This window comes from Danio rerio, chromosome 5 (genome assembly GCF_052040795.2).
Source record: "Danio rerio strain M-AB ecotype USA chromosome 5, GRCz13ab, whole genome shotgun sequence".
NCBI classification, from domain to species: domain Eukaryota; kingdom Metazoa; phylum Chordata; class Actinopteri; order Cypriniformes; family Danionidae; genus Danio; species Danio rerio.
Window position 1 is genome coordinate 27,230,118 of NC_141025.1, and position 16,356 is coordinate 27,246,473.

Genomic DNA, 16,356 nt, shown 5'->3' on the forward strand with positions numbered 1-16,356 from the left:
TGATAGGTCAACGTTTCCCCCCTCTTGAACAATAAATGGTCGGATAGTTTCTCAAATGTTTTCTTGTCAAACCGGTTTGGATCGTGACATCAGTCATTGGGCTGGACAAGTCACGTGATCGATTCCTCTTCACCTGTAGCACCATCGGCGGAAGACAGGCGAAACTGTCGATACCAGGTAAAAGCGTTTGTTTTTATTTTTTGTGCATTTCTTTTTGGCGAGCAACATGTAACATAAAATAATACATTTAATTTAGTAAATTATGGCGCATTACGAAGTAGTCATTGGTTAGCTTTTTTATTACTTAAAAGCTAGAATCTATCAGATATTTTGTTCCGTTCTTCGTCGGCAGACAGGTTTCAGCCCACGTAAAATCATCTAATGCAACGCTTATGTTGTACAATGATTTCCATAAACATTTTTTCCTCTCTTTTTGCAGATAGTTTTTTGAGGAACAACTGTTTTTAATCCTGCCAGTGAGGCGATGTTACTACAGTACTGAGGTAAGACTCCAAATATCGATTGAACTATTTTATTTCTTTTATGTAGGGATGTGTGTGATGTATTTGTACTATGCATATATTTTTTTACATTTATTTGTGCATTTCTCATATAGATCATATAATGTTGTGACGGTGCCTACACGTTGTTCCTATTTAAAACAATTGATTTGAATTTCCTGTTTATTTATTATTAAATATTGCTGATCATATATTGGTTACAAAACATAATTTGACTGTAAGTATCAACTTAGTAAGTGCAAGTGTGATTATTTGTGTTGCCAGGGTGTCCGCAGGGGTCTTAAAAAGTCTTAAATCTCTAAAACAGAATTTTAGGCCTTAAAAATACTTATTTATTAAAATATTGTGTTGTAAGTCTAAATATTTTTAAACAGGTCTTAATTGTCCTTTGTTCGTGTATTGCTATCCAATCTGGCCATTAACACCCATACTTAAAACTTTAAACTTCTTATTTTTAAAAATATAATATTTTTAACTGTATTTACCATAATTGTTTAACTATTTTCCTTATAATAATATTAAAAGTTTCTCATGCATTTACTGCTGAGGACACTGACCTGGCAGACTGTTGTGCATACATTTAGTTCATTATAGTTTTTCAAACTTTTAATACATTTGTCTATTTTTTTTTTTTTTGAAAGTCTGTGTTGAAAAAAAGTGTATGTTTACAACTAGAGCTTGCTTGTTTTGAAACTATATTTAAAAATATTTTGCTAAGTTATATTTCTAATGTTTAAATTTGTTATTATTAAATTATTGTATTATTAATATATTAAATTATAATCATTTTTTAAAAATGGCAAATATAAATGTTTTCCATTTGGGCCCTTTGAAAAACTTGGCGTTTAGCTCTGTATGATGCTAAAATTTGATTCATAATGTCCTTAAAAATGTCATAAGTCTTAGATTTAACTTAGTGAAACCTGCAGAATCCCTGGTTTGTAACAGGTGTGTGAATAAAATGATGCCAGTGTGACACAAGACGCTATAATATATCTTTATAAATGTTCTGTTCCTCAGTTCACACTGCTGCTAGGACCATCCCCATGTCATTTGGAAACGGGTCAGCATCCCGCTTTGACCGGGTCCGAGATATGCCTCACTATGATCAGGTGCCCATCGGCTCTATGCCGTGGGGTCAGCAACCTCCTTACCCCCTTGGTGGTGGAGTAGCAGCATCCAGTTTTGAGAGTTTACCACCACCTCCGCTACCTGAAAATCCCCCTGTTGGACCAGAATTCTACCCGAGTGATGTTGAAGACCAAGTGGATGATGCCATGGACATCAAACCCATCCGACGCTTCATTCCTGACTCTGTGAAGAACTTCTTCAGGGCCAGTGTCAACCGAGGAAGCAAAAAATTGACTTTTCCTCTACCACCACCACCAATAGATGGAAACACCACCAGCCAAGGCGTCCCGTGTTCCCCTCCACACTCTCGGGCACCATCGCCAACAGCTCCCAGCTCTTACCTAGACCCTTATGGAGGATCTGGGGGCAGCTACACTTCAAGGAAGGAGCAGGCAATGTTATTAGGGGAGCCACTGGAATCAGTTTCTGGACGCTCTTTGCAGACGGCTATGACTTACAGTGAGAAGGTGGAGGAGTACAATCAGCGCTATGCCTACATGAAGTCCTGGGCCGGACTCTTGCGTATTTTAGGATGCGTGGAGTTGCTTTTGGGTGCTGCTGTTTTTGCCTGCGTCTGTGCATATGTTCACAAGGATAATGAGTGGTTTAATATGTATGGTTACTCAATGCATCAGGTGTATGGGGGAGCATCAATGGGTGGGATGTATGGAGGATATGGGTCTTCATACTCAGGACCTTTGACACCCTTTGTCCTTGTGGTTGCTGGAGTGGCTTGGATAGTGACTGTCATTATATTAATCTTAGGAATAACCATGTATTATCGTACCATTCTACTCGACTCCAGCTGGTGGCCAATCACAGAGTGTGTGGTAAATGTGGCATTAGGATTGCTCTACTTGGCAGCTGCAATTGTGTACGTGCGAGACACACTTCGTGGAGGTCTCTGCTATTATCAACAATTCACTGTTGGGCCCAATGCAGGATTTTGTCGGACTGAAGCTGGACAGAACGCTGCCATCATTTTTCTCTTTGTAAACATGCTGTTGTATCTTGTTGGAGCCATCGTCTGTCTAAAGATGTGGAGACATGAAGCTGCTAGGATGCGCAGAGAGAGATTGGAACAAGATGTAAAGTTCAAATCAATAATTCTCTGAAACTAATAAGAGTAGAGCCATGTCTAATTTGTTTGTTTTCCCTTTCATATTCATATTTAGATGAAGTCAGATGGGCTTCCACTCAACATGGTAAGCAGTTTAATTTTAATGTTAAAAGAGCAGTTTCACTATTTTAAACTGTTGTTGTAAGATGTAATTTGTAATCTTAGATTGGTGCCGGCTCAAGTGTCTCAGTGCCCATCCAAAGTGCTCCAGTAATGACCAAGCTAGAGACTTTTGATGGCATGCCTGATCATCCAGCTATGATGGAACCGGAGATTTTGAGGGGTCACATCCCTGCTGGCCACATCCCCAAACCTTTGGTCATTGCAGATTATGTGGCGTGAGTTTCAAAGAATACTTATATGAATTATTATCTATGAATTTAAGACATTTTACTCAAAATATGCACCACGTCATTCTTTTTTTATTCCCCTCACCCCTTTTCTAATGACTATTTGTGTACTAACTGTACCCAAAAAAATAAAAAATAAAATAAATAAATACTAATACTTTCCTTCTTAGACTTTACAGACCTGAAACTTGCCTATAACACGTATTCATTGTTGCTCTTAGTTGTGTAAATTGCTTCCTTGTCCTCATTTGTAAGTCGCTTTGGATAAAAGCGTCTGCTAAATGACTAAATGTAAATGTAAATGTGTTCTGTAATATTTTTCTCCTAACAGGAAATATCCAACAATCCGCACTGATGAGGAGAGGGAGCGCTACAAAGCTGTGTTTAACGATCAATACGCTGAGTATAAAGAACTGCACGCCGAGGTTCAGGTTTTAACACAGAAGTTTGAGGAAATGGATAATCTGATGAGGAATCTACCACAACGACCTTCCAGCCAGATGGTAATGATTTGTAAAACAGTGCATTCTTTCATAATTATCTTACATGCGGTTTTTATGAGCATGTCTAAACTGAGAGACTATATTTGAAATATTTGAACTTTTAAAATAAAGATGACAGAGATAATTAAAATGGTATTTTCTTATAATCCCCGCAGGGTCTTTAAAGGGCCATGACACCCCCCACTTTCGGTTAAAGTCTACTTCAGAATTTTTTAAAAAGATGCATAATTAATGGGCGTGGAGCTCCATGAGCATAGGGCAGGAGTGGGCGTGGCCAGCAGGGGAGAAGGGGAGCGAACAACTGTTGTTGGCAGTTAGTTTACAAAATGAGACACAAACCGTGAGGAGACGCGTGAGTTTATTGTTTACAAAGTTAAAATGCAAAGAAATGAACAGTAATTTAATGCCCTGCTACATTTTTTATTTGTAATTTCATATGCACATAACCACAATTTATATCATTATAAAGATAAGTGTGTTCATGTAAACACTATAAATGAGGATTTTCCCTCGATCCCTGGGTCTAAATTATAGATCTGAATGCAGACTCAGTGCAGCAGGTCTCCTGACCTGTCTATTTATGTGTCTGAATGTGAACGAACTCCTGATAAAAGTCAATGTCCGCCATTCTTCAATTCTCGCACTGCTCTCCCAACAAAAACGCTTGCAGCACACACACAGCTTTGCTGTATGATGCTGTATGAAAACATGCAATGAACCCTGTGGATCATGGAAATAAACACATACGAGCCTTCATAAACGGCTACTGCGTGCCGTGGGTCTGTGTCTCACAGCTTGCTTGAAACTGGCAGGTCTGCCTTGTCTTCGGAAAGCACGTGCTCTCATGAATAATTAAGCAGCCGGCTCTTCTCATAGGATAAGAAAACTGCGCTATGAATAATAATGAGAAACCGACGCGTCATCATTGCACTTGCAGTACTGCGCTACGTCGCCGATTTTGATCCCGCCCCAAAAATCATTTTTAACCCGGAAGCTGAAATTAGCTGACAAAAGCTCAAAATTATCCAGTTTTCCCCACAATTAAAGCTAACAGGTGCTAACATTGTCTTAACTGATGCTCAACACACACACACATCTGTTAATATATAAAAAAAAAAGTTATCCAGGGTGTCCTGAACCTTTAAAAGTATAAAAAGTTGATAAATCAATTATGATAAAATGAAGGTAAAGTCTTAATCGTGTTTTTACGAGGTCTTAAATTTAGTTCAAGAATTTTCCAAAGTGTTTGACTCCAAAAAAAAAAAAAAACTGGCATGCTCGATCCACGTAATTGGTTCCGGCTGGGGTGCATTTTGCCAAACTCCTTCGTCGGGGTGATGTCACGTAATTGCGACAACTGCAGGAAGGTGATGATGTAGTCAAACAGATGGTAAAATGGGAAAATGCAAGTTTGCCTATTTCTGATTGGAGAAAGACAAGTTTAAACATCCACATAGTTTTATATAGCTTATCTGAGTTCTGTTCCATGGATGTGCTCCATTGATTGATTTAACTACAACTGTTTATTAACAACTGTTTACTGATTAGAATGTAAAGTGGCGATGAGGTCCTAAAATATTCTGAGAAGGTCTTTAAAAAGTCTTAAAAAGGTATTGAAATTACATTTAGGATTCCTGCATATACCCTGTATTTGATCACAGAACACAATTCTATACTCTAAAGTGTCTAAACTATGATTTTCTCGCACAGGAGCAAGAGAGAATCAGTAGCATTGTTCAAGAGTATAACAGAAAAAAGGCTGTAAGTATGTGTATCTCTTTGTGTGTGTATCTCTGTGTGTGTGTGTGTGTGTGTGTGTGTGTGTGTGTGTGTGTGTGTGTGTGTGTGTGTGTGTGTGTGTGTGTGTGTGTGTGTTTGTGTGTGTGTGTGTGTGCTATGTATGTATGTGTATACATGCAGTTAATTGATCAACAATAATTGATCCTCAGAAGTTGTAATACCCCCCCCCCACACACACACACACACACACATATATATATATATATATATATATATATATATATATATATATATATATATATATATATATATATATATATATATATGCTGCTAGTTTGACTTGCCAATCCCTTAATCATCTCCTTGTTGCTTTTCTACATTCTTTAGTCATTGCAAAAGAAAGACATGTTATCTGTCTACACTGAGTGCTGTAAACAGTTGAAACTGAAAAACTGGAAATGTTAGGGGGTTGTAAAAGCAGCTATTGATGTGTTAGCATACTTCCTGTGTGTGTGAATGCGCACCAAAGATAATTTTACCTCTTTCTGTTTTTAGGACCCAACTTACCAGGAAAAAAGGGAGAGATGTGAATACCTGAAGAACAAACTTGCTCACATAAAGCAGAAAATTCAGGAGTATGACAAAATCATGGACTGGAATGATGGTTACAGCTAGATGGAACCCCAATATACTTTTAAAAATCATGTTAAACTTTACAGATGTTCCAAGAAAGAAAGTGACATGCCTGAAAGTTACGTGTTTGGTTTGGGCTTTGTTGGTAGCAAAATCATATTAAATGCAGTAAATAATGAAGAACATTTTAAAGCCTCAAATTTAAATAGTTTTAACATTCGAATAAATGTTACTTACTAAAATATTGGCGTAAATATTAAGTTAAAGTTTCAATCACATATATATATATATGCGTGTGTGTGTGTGTGTGTGTGTGTGTGTGTGTGTGTGTGTGTGTGTATTACGACTTCTGAGGATCAATAATTGTTGATCAATTAACTGCGTATACCCTCAGTATATTCAACGGTTTTCCTGATTAGACTTCAGTAATTGTTTGTATTCGCGTCCCCTTTAACTTTATACCAAATGTTTCTTTTTACTCGCATCTTGTTGCAATTGGTGCATTTTTGTTCAACTTGCGTCGTTCCCTGATCATTGACGACCACAGCAGCCGTGAGAATATTTCGTGAGAGTTCTTAGAAGATCACAACAAACCAACTGAATGATGTCTCGCATGGGCGTCGCTTTAGCCCCCGAGATTTCTATTCAGCCCCTCTCAAACTTTTGCGGCTACTTCATTAATTGTACACTATCTAAATGATAGCCTCAGCAGTCTCCTTCATATTTGACACAAAAACGGCGACAGACTTCTCCGTTTTTCATTTAGTCAGCAAACCGCAGCTGTGCAGAGCGAGAGCACAAGGTTCTCGATAGATTGTGTATAATAATGTCGGCATATTTGCAGTTCTTTGCTATAGAAACACTTGCTACCTCGGCGCTCCCCTCATCACAACTGCTTCCTCCAGTGAAGTGTAAATCTTAACAAACATTTTGTTGTGCTTTTTTCACATTTAATTAAGAAAATAAAACGCATGACGGTGCATGTGGCATTGCCAGAATCATATGCACAGAATTAAACAGTGACAGAACCACTCAGTTAATATTCTCATTTTAACTGCATATCTGTTTTCCTGATTTAAATGTATATATATAGGCTATATTTTTAATATGGGCTGATTTTTTATTTTGTGTTGTTATATAGAGAATTTAATGTAAAAGGTAGGCTATCTTCAGTCATCACTGCAGAAATCCTGGATTGCTTTTATATTTATAGATTTGTTAATAAAATAATAGTTTCTTCTTTATGTGAATTTTTACAGTAATATCTTCTATAGTTTTTGTATTTACGTCAGTCTACCTTTAAATGTATTCCTTTTTATTAATTGTGGAAGTTACTGCACTGTATTGTTACAAGTTTCCTTCTTTATTTCTTATAAAATAAAGAGCTAGTACAACCCTCATTTCATATGTCTGTTTACACAATAGACAACATTGTGCTATATGTGTAGGTCTTTATAATTGAACTGGGGTAATGTAATCTGTGGTTTTACTTTGGCTTGACAGCGCTATGTATTAGGTTACACATGTCGCAACTGACTCCAGGAAGAAACCATGCGCTGACATTATCTTATAAATAATATCCAACAGTGAAGCGTGAATTTAGCTTTTATTATAATTGAAACCATGTGCTCCAATTGTGAGCCAGGTTGATGAAAAGAGACAATATCAATGTAAAAACAACAAGGAATATTTTCTTTGTTTTTTTAATAAATTATGACTAAAGTGAATTGTAAATTGTTAGATTACGTGTAAACGATTGGTTCATCAGAAATCCAGTTCGTTCTACATGACTTGTAACGTATAGAGAAGTTGTTTACATGGACTCTTTATAAAATAAAAAATAAAAACATGAAAAAATATTTATCAACGAATACGTACACAACGTTTACATCACGAATAATGATAACATTAAGAAATGTTTCTTGCAGCAAATTAGATTAGAATAATATCAAAAAATGCTTTGGCAACACAGAAATACATTGCATTTTAAAATGGGGAAAGAGTTTTACTGTATCATCATTAACATTATTAATGATACAAATATTTTTAAACCTGAAAACAAATACATATTTGTTAAAATCGCTATGCAAATGAACCCAATTCATGGCAGTGCGCACGCGCTCAGGGCGGGGCGGCGCAGCACCTGTTCAGGTGAGACGGGAGGAGTGCATGCATCAGTGATGTTCTGCCAGAGAAACCGCAGGTTTGTGAAACTCAGTTGTCAAGCGGGCGCTCCCTGAAGGCTGAGCGGTTCTACGTTTATAAAGAGCGAGCGAGGGTTACAGAAATATTAACTAAAGTCGACAGCTTTCGGAAGTAGGACGGTGAGTTTCATTGTAACGCTTCTGTCACTTCTAATCTGTTATGTTATTGATTATCAGGTAGTTGTGTTTTTAGTTGTTGTGTTTACTAATGATCACGGCTGTTGCGTATCAGTAAAATACAAATTATAAGATTAGTAGATCTGAGCGTCTTAGAGGTCTTTCTCTTTCTTTGTCCAAGTATAGTTCCTCGAATATTTCGCACTTTTGTTTTTTTATAGTAGGCCTATTTTTTGCACTGATTTCTCTTCGTATTTTATTTCTGGTTTTAGACAGCTGCAGCTTAACTATACACTCCTAGTATTTTCCACAGTATTCAAGGTTTTAAGAGCTTGTTTGCTAAAAAAAAAATTAAACCTGATGTAACTCAACATATTTCTCAACAACTGCGCACATTTTAGTTTAAACAAAATCGGTAATATCCATTACACATTTGATTAAATATCAATTCCAATTTAATTCAAATTCATTCAGATTTATTGCAAACTGATTTATAAAATACATGTTTTGCTTTAACAAATATGGCTAAATTGAATAAAATTTTGCTATATGGGTGTGTACAGAAGCATACTGAAATATGTTACAGTATGTGGTAAGATTTTTTTTTTTTACAATTCAGAATGTAAAAATGTAAAATTTATTGTGTAATTAAAATTACATATTAATAAAAATAAATATTTATCTCAAGCCATGTGATTGAAGTAGAGTATTTACACATTCGATCAGTGTCAACTTGTGACACGCTCCCTATATTGTTTACCATAGTACTTTGAATATTGGGTCTGAAATCACATTTAAGTATGATTCAAAAACAACACTAGCACTATTTATTTGACAGTGTGAACAATGCAATACTTTGGTAGTCATTGGCTGATAATTTTATTTCACTATTTAGTATTTGCAACTAATATTTTTGTGAAATTATATTATTAGGAGAAATTCTGAATGAGGAAATATAAAACCAACTTTACCTTAATATCCATGTGTCTGAGTAAGATAGAAGTCTCATTTTCTAGTTATGTTTACTCCGCAGTTTTGTTTTCTCACCTTTTTTATATTGCATTGATTCATCGTATATGCATTTAATTCCTACTCTAGATCTTAATCGGATAGCCCTGTGAAGTTTGTCCAGGAATTTAGCATCATGCCAAGAAAATCAAGCCACCCTCCCCCGTATGGCAGCAGACAGTAAGTTGCATTCTAGAGAAAAGTTTGTAATTATCCATTCTTGGTGCATGACAGTGCTATGATCTGACCAAAGCCTTTAAGTATAACTTAATAGTTTTTATTTTTACTCATCCTATCTCCCTTTCAGTCAGCACAGATCCTCCCATCGCACAGTTTCTTACCACCCCGATGAAATGCTTCACTTCTACAGCTGGAAGTCCCCCCCGGGTGTCATGAAGATTTTATGCATCATCATCATCATTATGTGTGTGGCTATGTTTGCCTGCGTAGCTGCCACATTGGCATGGGACTATGACGCCAACAACATGGGCCTTGGTGGTCTTGCCAGTCTTGGTATGGGCAGTAGTGGTGGAGGGTATAACGGTGGAAGCTATAATGGTGGTTCAGCTGGTGGATATGGAGGATACGGTGGAGGTATGGGAGGCTACGGTGGAGGTATGGGAGGCTACGGATACGGAGGAGGAACGTACATGGACCCAAAATCAGGCAAAGGCTTCATCATCTCTATTGCTGCAATTACCTTCATCGCTATTCTCATCATCTTCATCCTGGTGGTGTCGAGACAGAGCAGTTCCCAGTCTCCCAAATTCTATCTGGCCACCATCATTATTTGTGCCATTCTGGCTGCACTCATGCTCATCGCCACTATTGTTTACCTGGTCACGGTTAACCCCACTTCTCAGACATCTGGATCCATGATGTATAATCAGATCCTGCAGCTTTGTGCACAGTATCAGAACCAAGACCAGGCCTCTGGCATCTTCATCAACCAATACTTATACCACTACTGTGTTGTGGATCCTGAAGAGGTGAGCAGGAAGCAGGCCATCTACAGTGTGTGTGTAAAAAAACAACCAGGCAGTATTTAGTGGCTGTAGAAATTGCATCGCTGTAAAAAATTGATTTCTTTCCAGTTTTTAATGCCCAGTTACATTTCACCTACCTTTTAGAGTTTGTTATTATCAGAACAAGCGTAATAATTTTATATTGTGTAGAAGTGCTAGTTGAGATTCAACTCTACAAATGCAAATCTGCCGCATTGTCCAGTATTTTGGTTTCTCATTTACGTTGATGTTAATGTTATGTGTTTTTCTTCTTTACAAGGCCATTGCCATTGTTCTTGGGGTTCTGGTGGTAATTGGGTTGATCATTCTCCTTGTGTTTGCGGTGAAGACCCGAGGGCTGATTAGGAAATATGGCAGGGACCGCGTTTTGTGGTATGACGTTAAGACCATTAAGGATGGCCTCACCTCTCAAGGCATCGGGGAATGGGTAAGAGTTTTTACAAGCAAACTTCATCAGAAAAAGATGCGTTTCAACTAGCACATGGGTTTGAGGATGTGAAATGTAACTACTTATGCAGTGCTCAGCGTATACTCTCAATTGTATATTTTAAATAAATATTTTTGATAGGAAGCTATACAATATTATATTGGTGTATACACATTAGATTAGTCAGTACTGGAGCTTATCTAATAAAATAACTTACGATAACTGTTCAAAAACTAGTACACCCAAATTTATGTTATAGAAAAATATTAAATACAAATTTAAAAAAGAGGAAAAATCAAGAGAAGCAAAAAAAAAATTTTTTTTAATTTTAGTTAAAATTTTGTAGGTTAATTTTTATTTTTTTTTTCAATATTTTGCTTAAGTTGAATTGTATTATCTTTCAATTTCTAAATATGTTTGGTGACTAAAACATTATTTTATTAAATATATCTTTAATAAATTTGTTTTGTTTAAATGCCCCAAAATACATTGCCAATGTTCACTGAGAAATGGATAAAACTGTTAATTTGCAAAACGGGGTGTACTCACTTATGCTGAACACTGTAGTTTAATGAACTTAAGTTGGTAGCGCCTACAATAAGGTTGAATTAGTTATTGAATTTTTTATTATGAAGAACTTATAAACAATATATTTATAAACAACTAATAAACACTATATATATATATATATATATATATATATATATATATATATATATATATATATATATATATATATATATATATATATATATATATATAAAAGAACACACACATACACATCTTTGTTAACAATAGTTATTGAAAATAAAGTTGTTCATGTAACTCACAGTCCATTAAATGATGTTAACAAGCATTCATTTGGATTTTATTAAAGCATTGGTAAATTATTAACCATGATTAAAAAACGTACAGGAATTGTTCTTTCTTCGCTTGTGTAAGTAAATACAGCAACTAACTAATGAAACCTCATTGTAAACGCATTTTCTAAATGTTTTTATTTAGTGCTTTACTACAAAAGGCTTTCCTAGAATTTAATTTTAAAGGAAGAATTCCACAGAGTTTTTTGTGCATGTCTAGTTTCTGGGTGTGTCCTAATAAGCACTTTCACATGATGGAAAGCATTTTTTCTCTAAATTTCACTATGTATTACATAAAGCACTTAACATTGACCTTAAAGTCCATGAATTGTTAGGTGGCCGCTGTTAGATCAAAAATATTACCATGTTCTAAAGTGTGTAAATGGGTCATTCTCTTTCTTTGTTCTTACACGGTTCACCATGTAAGCAGTGGTAGTTTCGTCCTTTATGTCATGACAATGTTTGTGGAAGTGGTGGAACCGGTTCTGCCTTCCTTTAATGTTTGTGCAGGGACTATTTACCATACAAAAAGAAGGCTGACTGCTTTAGAGAAACAGAAAAGCTAAAGCAAAAGGGGCCTACGACAAAACTTTAGAGGAGTTACTAAATACTTCAAATTTTTTGAGATGACAAATATTTTCTACTGTCTAGTATGGAAAGGTGACGTATTATAAAAAAAAACAAAAAAAACTTGAGTGCGAACAAAGCAACGAGGAAATGATACCCACAGCAAATATTTTGGGTATCCAAGATGTGCAGTGCTGATAAATATTTACCGAAAGAGATGTAATAAATAGATAGACATAACAAAGTTCATAATGTTGTAATGTTAAACATTAAAGGTAAATCAAATGTACATCACTATTTTAAGCCATGATCATGAAATGATTAAAGAGGGAGGTAAATATAATGTTATTCTAAAAAAACTTTACATTTAACAAGTATGAATTATGTCCAGTCTGGTTCATGATGTTTACAGCTGATATGGTGCTGGTCTAGCTAGTGGACCAAATATAGTGGAGCTGTTTTCAAGCAAAACTGAACTCAGCATTTTTACTTTACATTCTGAGAACTTAACCTGCACACCAGCATCCCATGCAAAACATGCCTTAAACTAGCAGTGCTGGATTTTCAGCTGGTGTTTGTTGTTGCCTACAGTAAAATGTTGTAAAATGTCACCGTTTTTCTTCAGATTAATAATGTTTCTGGAGATCCAGAGGTTTTTGTCAATGACCAGAATGACAAAGTCAGTGCTGCTCAGCCAATGGTTTACAGCCAGAAACCAATTTACCTTCCAAGGTAAGTCCGCTTAGTGCTTTACGAGATCTTGTTGCAAAAGAAATTTAGCATAAAATTATGATTTAAAATGTATCGGTCAAATATGAATTACGTTAGTTGTAATCCAATTGGTTTTCCATTGGGTTTAAACAACATTTTTGTATGCAAATGTATGTCATTTATTGATATAGCATAAGATTCAAATCAATTATCACCGTTAATCCTCTAACTGACCACAGCCCAGACAATCTCAAAATGAATAGTTGAGGCATTTGTTTGTGACTAAGCTAAGTGAAAAGGAATCCAGGAAATCTAGTCTCTGTATGAACGGGACCTGGTGGAGATTGTGTTGTCATGAACATGAAAAACCTGTTTCACAAACTGATTACGTGAACTAAGTGAAACTATTGGAACCACAAGGCTGTTTTCTTTCTGTTGTTTACAGTTAAATAGTGCTGAGATTACACCCAACTCATTTAATGTGCTTATTTTATTAAACGTGTTTTCCACAGTAGTGCTTCAGACTTGACAAGCTCTGTGAGTGGATTGAAGGGCAAACTAAGAGCATATGACGCTGGAGAGTCTGGAGATGAGCTTGACACAGAGTATGAAACGTAAGAACAGTCCTTGTATTACAGTCAATAGTATTTACACATTAAAAAATACTCCGATTTGGTGACTTTTTACGTAATAAACATCACATTTGTCTTACTCCCCCCTCCCTTAATACTTTGCTGTCTTCCTCTCAGTGAATATCCTCCCATCATTAATGAGCAGGAGAGACTCGAGTACAAGAGAGACTTTGACAGAGACCACATGGTGTACAAGCGTCTTCAGGCTGAACTAGATGATATTAATCAGGGTTTGGCAGATGCAGATCGAGAGCTCGACAGGCTAGAGGAAGGCAGCCCACAGTTCATGGTATGTAATTTAGGAGACAACAGTTGCCTTAAAGTTTAGATCTCCATCTTAATGAGTGTTATCATGCTGATTCAGCTAAATCTAAAACCTGCTTGTCTGTCACAATATTTTGCACTCTTCTGGTTATGCTTGGAAATGTCAACAATTTTTTCTACAGTACATTTATCATTCAGATATGTTGCATTAATGTATCTCTTTTTCCCTAAATAGGATGTCATGGATGAATACAACAGGCTCAAAAGTTTGAAGAAGGTAAACTTTTTATTTTACTTTTTTTTTTTGTATATTTACCCCCCGTAGGCTACATTTTGTTTGGAACAGTAATGAATTTTATATGTACCATCTGTTGAACAGCTCTTCGTAGTAAAGGCTTGTAATTTACAGTTAAAGTCAGGATTATTAGCCCTACTTTGATTTTTTTTTTTTTAATTAGTTTCCAAATTATGTTTAACAAAGCAAGCACATTTTCACAGTATGTCTGATAATATCTTTTATTTTATTTGTTTTATTTTAGCTAGAATAAAAGCTGTTTTCTTTTTTTTTTGTAAAAACATTTTAAGGTCAAAAGTATTATCCCCTTCAAGCTATATATTTTTGATAGTCTACAGGACATGCCTTATTACCCTAACCTGCCGAGTTAACCTAATTAACCTAATTAAGCCTTTAAATTTCACTTGAAGCTGTATTGAAGTGTCTTGAAAAAATATCTAGTCAAATATTATATACAGGGTTCATAGGGTCATGGAAAACCTGGAAAAGTCATGAAATTTTGACATGACATTTTCCAGGCCTGGAAAAGTTTTGGAAAAACAGAAAAACCCAAAAGGTTTTGTAAAAGTCATAGAAAATACATTTACATTAAATCATTTACCAGACATTTTTGTCCAAAGCGACTTAAGCTGCGGTCACACTAGAGCTTGGGCTTGCAAAATTCTGTCTGCTGCGAAAAGGAAAAGGGTTAAACCAAATGATTAGACATTAATAAAAGTGAGTGATTGCTCCATATTTTAAATTTCTTGTTTTAAATGGTCTTCTATTGGTCTTGCACAATCACCGGATGTGATTTCGCAGGTAAGAATTCACTTAGCTTAAACTTTCGTGTGCAGTGAAATGCGAAACACGTGCTTGAGTTTGTGATCTGCCGCATTCATATGCCTATGAATGGAAGTCTATGGTGTGACAACTGCAGTGTGATCGCGGTTTTTATAATAGAAGTGGTTTTACCAACTATTACTAATTAGTTTGACAAATTTTTGTATATTAGAATGGAGGTTGGTTGTTTTTACTTCTTTTCTTTTCTCTCACATTATTAGTGCTGTGTAAGCGTTATCTATTGTACAATAAAATAATTTGAAACTATTGCGTGTTTTATGATATGCTGTAATAAATTTAAAGGTTTCTTATGATTTATCACGTATGTAGACATTACATGAAACATTAGGTCATAAAAATTGACTTAAAAGTCCTGGAATAGTCATTGACATTTTGTAGAAAAAATACATATGAAACCTGTATATACTGTCATCATGTCAAAGATCAAATAAATCAGTTATTAGAAATTAGTTATGTTTAGAAATGTGTTGAAAAATCTTCTCTCTGTTAAGCAGAAATTGGGGGAAAAAATTAATAGGGGGCTAATAATTCTGACTTTAAGGTTATATGTGTAAATGCAAATTAAAATGCATATGTTTTTTCCTTTTTACAGTCTACAGACTATCAGATGAAGAAAAGAAAGTGTAAACAGCTGAAGTCAAAACTCTCCCTCATCAAAAGAAGGGTTAGCGACTACGACCACAGACAATAAAAACCTGGCGCTGGAAACTCAGCAAGGCATACGTGTTGGTTTTACAATTGGACTTTCTCACTTTTTGTGTATTCTGTATTAAGTATCTGCATCATCACTGTATTGTTATCAGGAAATGCATGTCTGCTGTTTGTATATTGAGAGGTTTGTGCTTTTGAGCCAATCTAAACATGATCAAAATGTGGTATCAGTGAAGTATTTTTAAAGCTAGTTTGTTGTCTGTTAACCTTTTTATATATCGTTCTAGTCATTTTAGCATCTTAAAAGCAATACTGACAACTTTTATTGCAGTTTTAGAGACTTTCAAGCAAAGACATTCAATGTTGTTTGTCAAACTGTTTCATTGAATGTTTTTTTAAATCTTATTTCAAATTTTCTGATTATAACCTGTCAAAGGATTGGCAATCTATTTGCTGATGATATTTTTAATTTAAGTACACACTTTAAGTATGGTCGTGAATTAAATGAGTTTTCTAGTTAATGCCAATTGCCTCCTTCGAATCTGCTGAGAATTCACTATTGAACAATTTTAATGTGGTAGGCAAACGGTGTTAAATGTACAGTGTATTTTTGATTGTATTTGTGTAAATAGAAAAATAAAGCTATACAGTTTCCAAATGTGTTTTGTATTTCTCATCTAATGGAATTAATCAAATGAGCAGCTAAACGCTAACAATAATGAAAAACATGAACTTCGATGATAATAAAATTAAT

The 16,356-nt window shown here is 35.4% G+C and overlaps 2 protein-coding genes across 3 annotated transcripts; both read left to right on the plus strand.

The window, feature by feature from the left end:
* Positions 1 to 60: 60 nt before the first annotated feature.
* On the plus strand, positions 61 to 7,390 carry marveld2b (MARVEL domain containing 2b). Its single transcript, NM_001126406.1, has 8 exons — positions 61 to 177; positions 440 to 503; positions 1,542 to 2,740; positions 2,828 to 2,857; positions 2,938 to 3,110; positions 3,454 to 3,625; positions 5,336 to 5,386; positions 5,921 to 7,390. Exons 3-8 carry the CDS (start codon positions 1,568 to 1,570, stop codon positions 6,038 to 6,040), a joined length of 1,719 nt encoding a protein of 572 aa, NP_001119878.1. The 5' UTR covers positions 61 to 177; positions 440 to 503; positions 1,542 to 1,567; the 3' UTR covers positions 6,041 to 7,390.
* Positions 7,391 to 8,171: 781 nt separating this feature from the next.
* On the plus strand, positions 8,172 to 16,260 carry oclnb (occludin b). Of its 2 annotated transcripts, none has more exons than XM_087251832.2 (9): positions 8,172 to 8,322; positions 9,418 to 9,507; positions 9,635 to 10,316; positions 10,612 to 10,779; positions 12,832 to 12,938; positions 13,430 to 13,531; positions 13,667 to 13,838; positions 14,049 to 14,090; positions 15,544 to 16,260. In XM_087251832.2, exons 2-9 carry the CDS (start codon positions 9,464 to 9,466, stop codon positions 15,640 to 15,642), a joined length of 1,416 nt encoding a protein of 471 aa, XP_087107958.1. In that variant the 5' UTR covers positions 8,172 to 8,322; positions 9,418 to 9,463; the 3' UTR covers positions 15,643 to 16,260.
* The last annotated feature ends 96 nt before the right edge of the window (positions 16,261 to 16,356 follow it).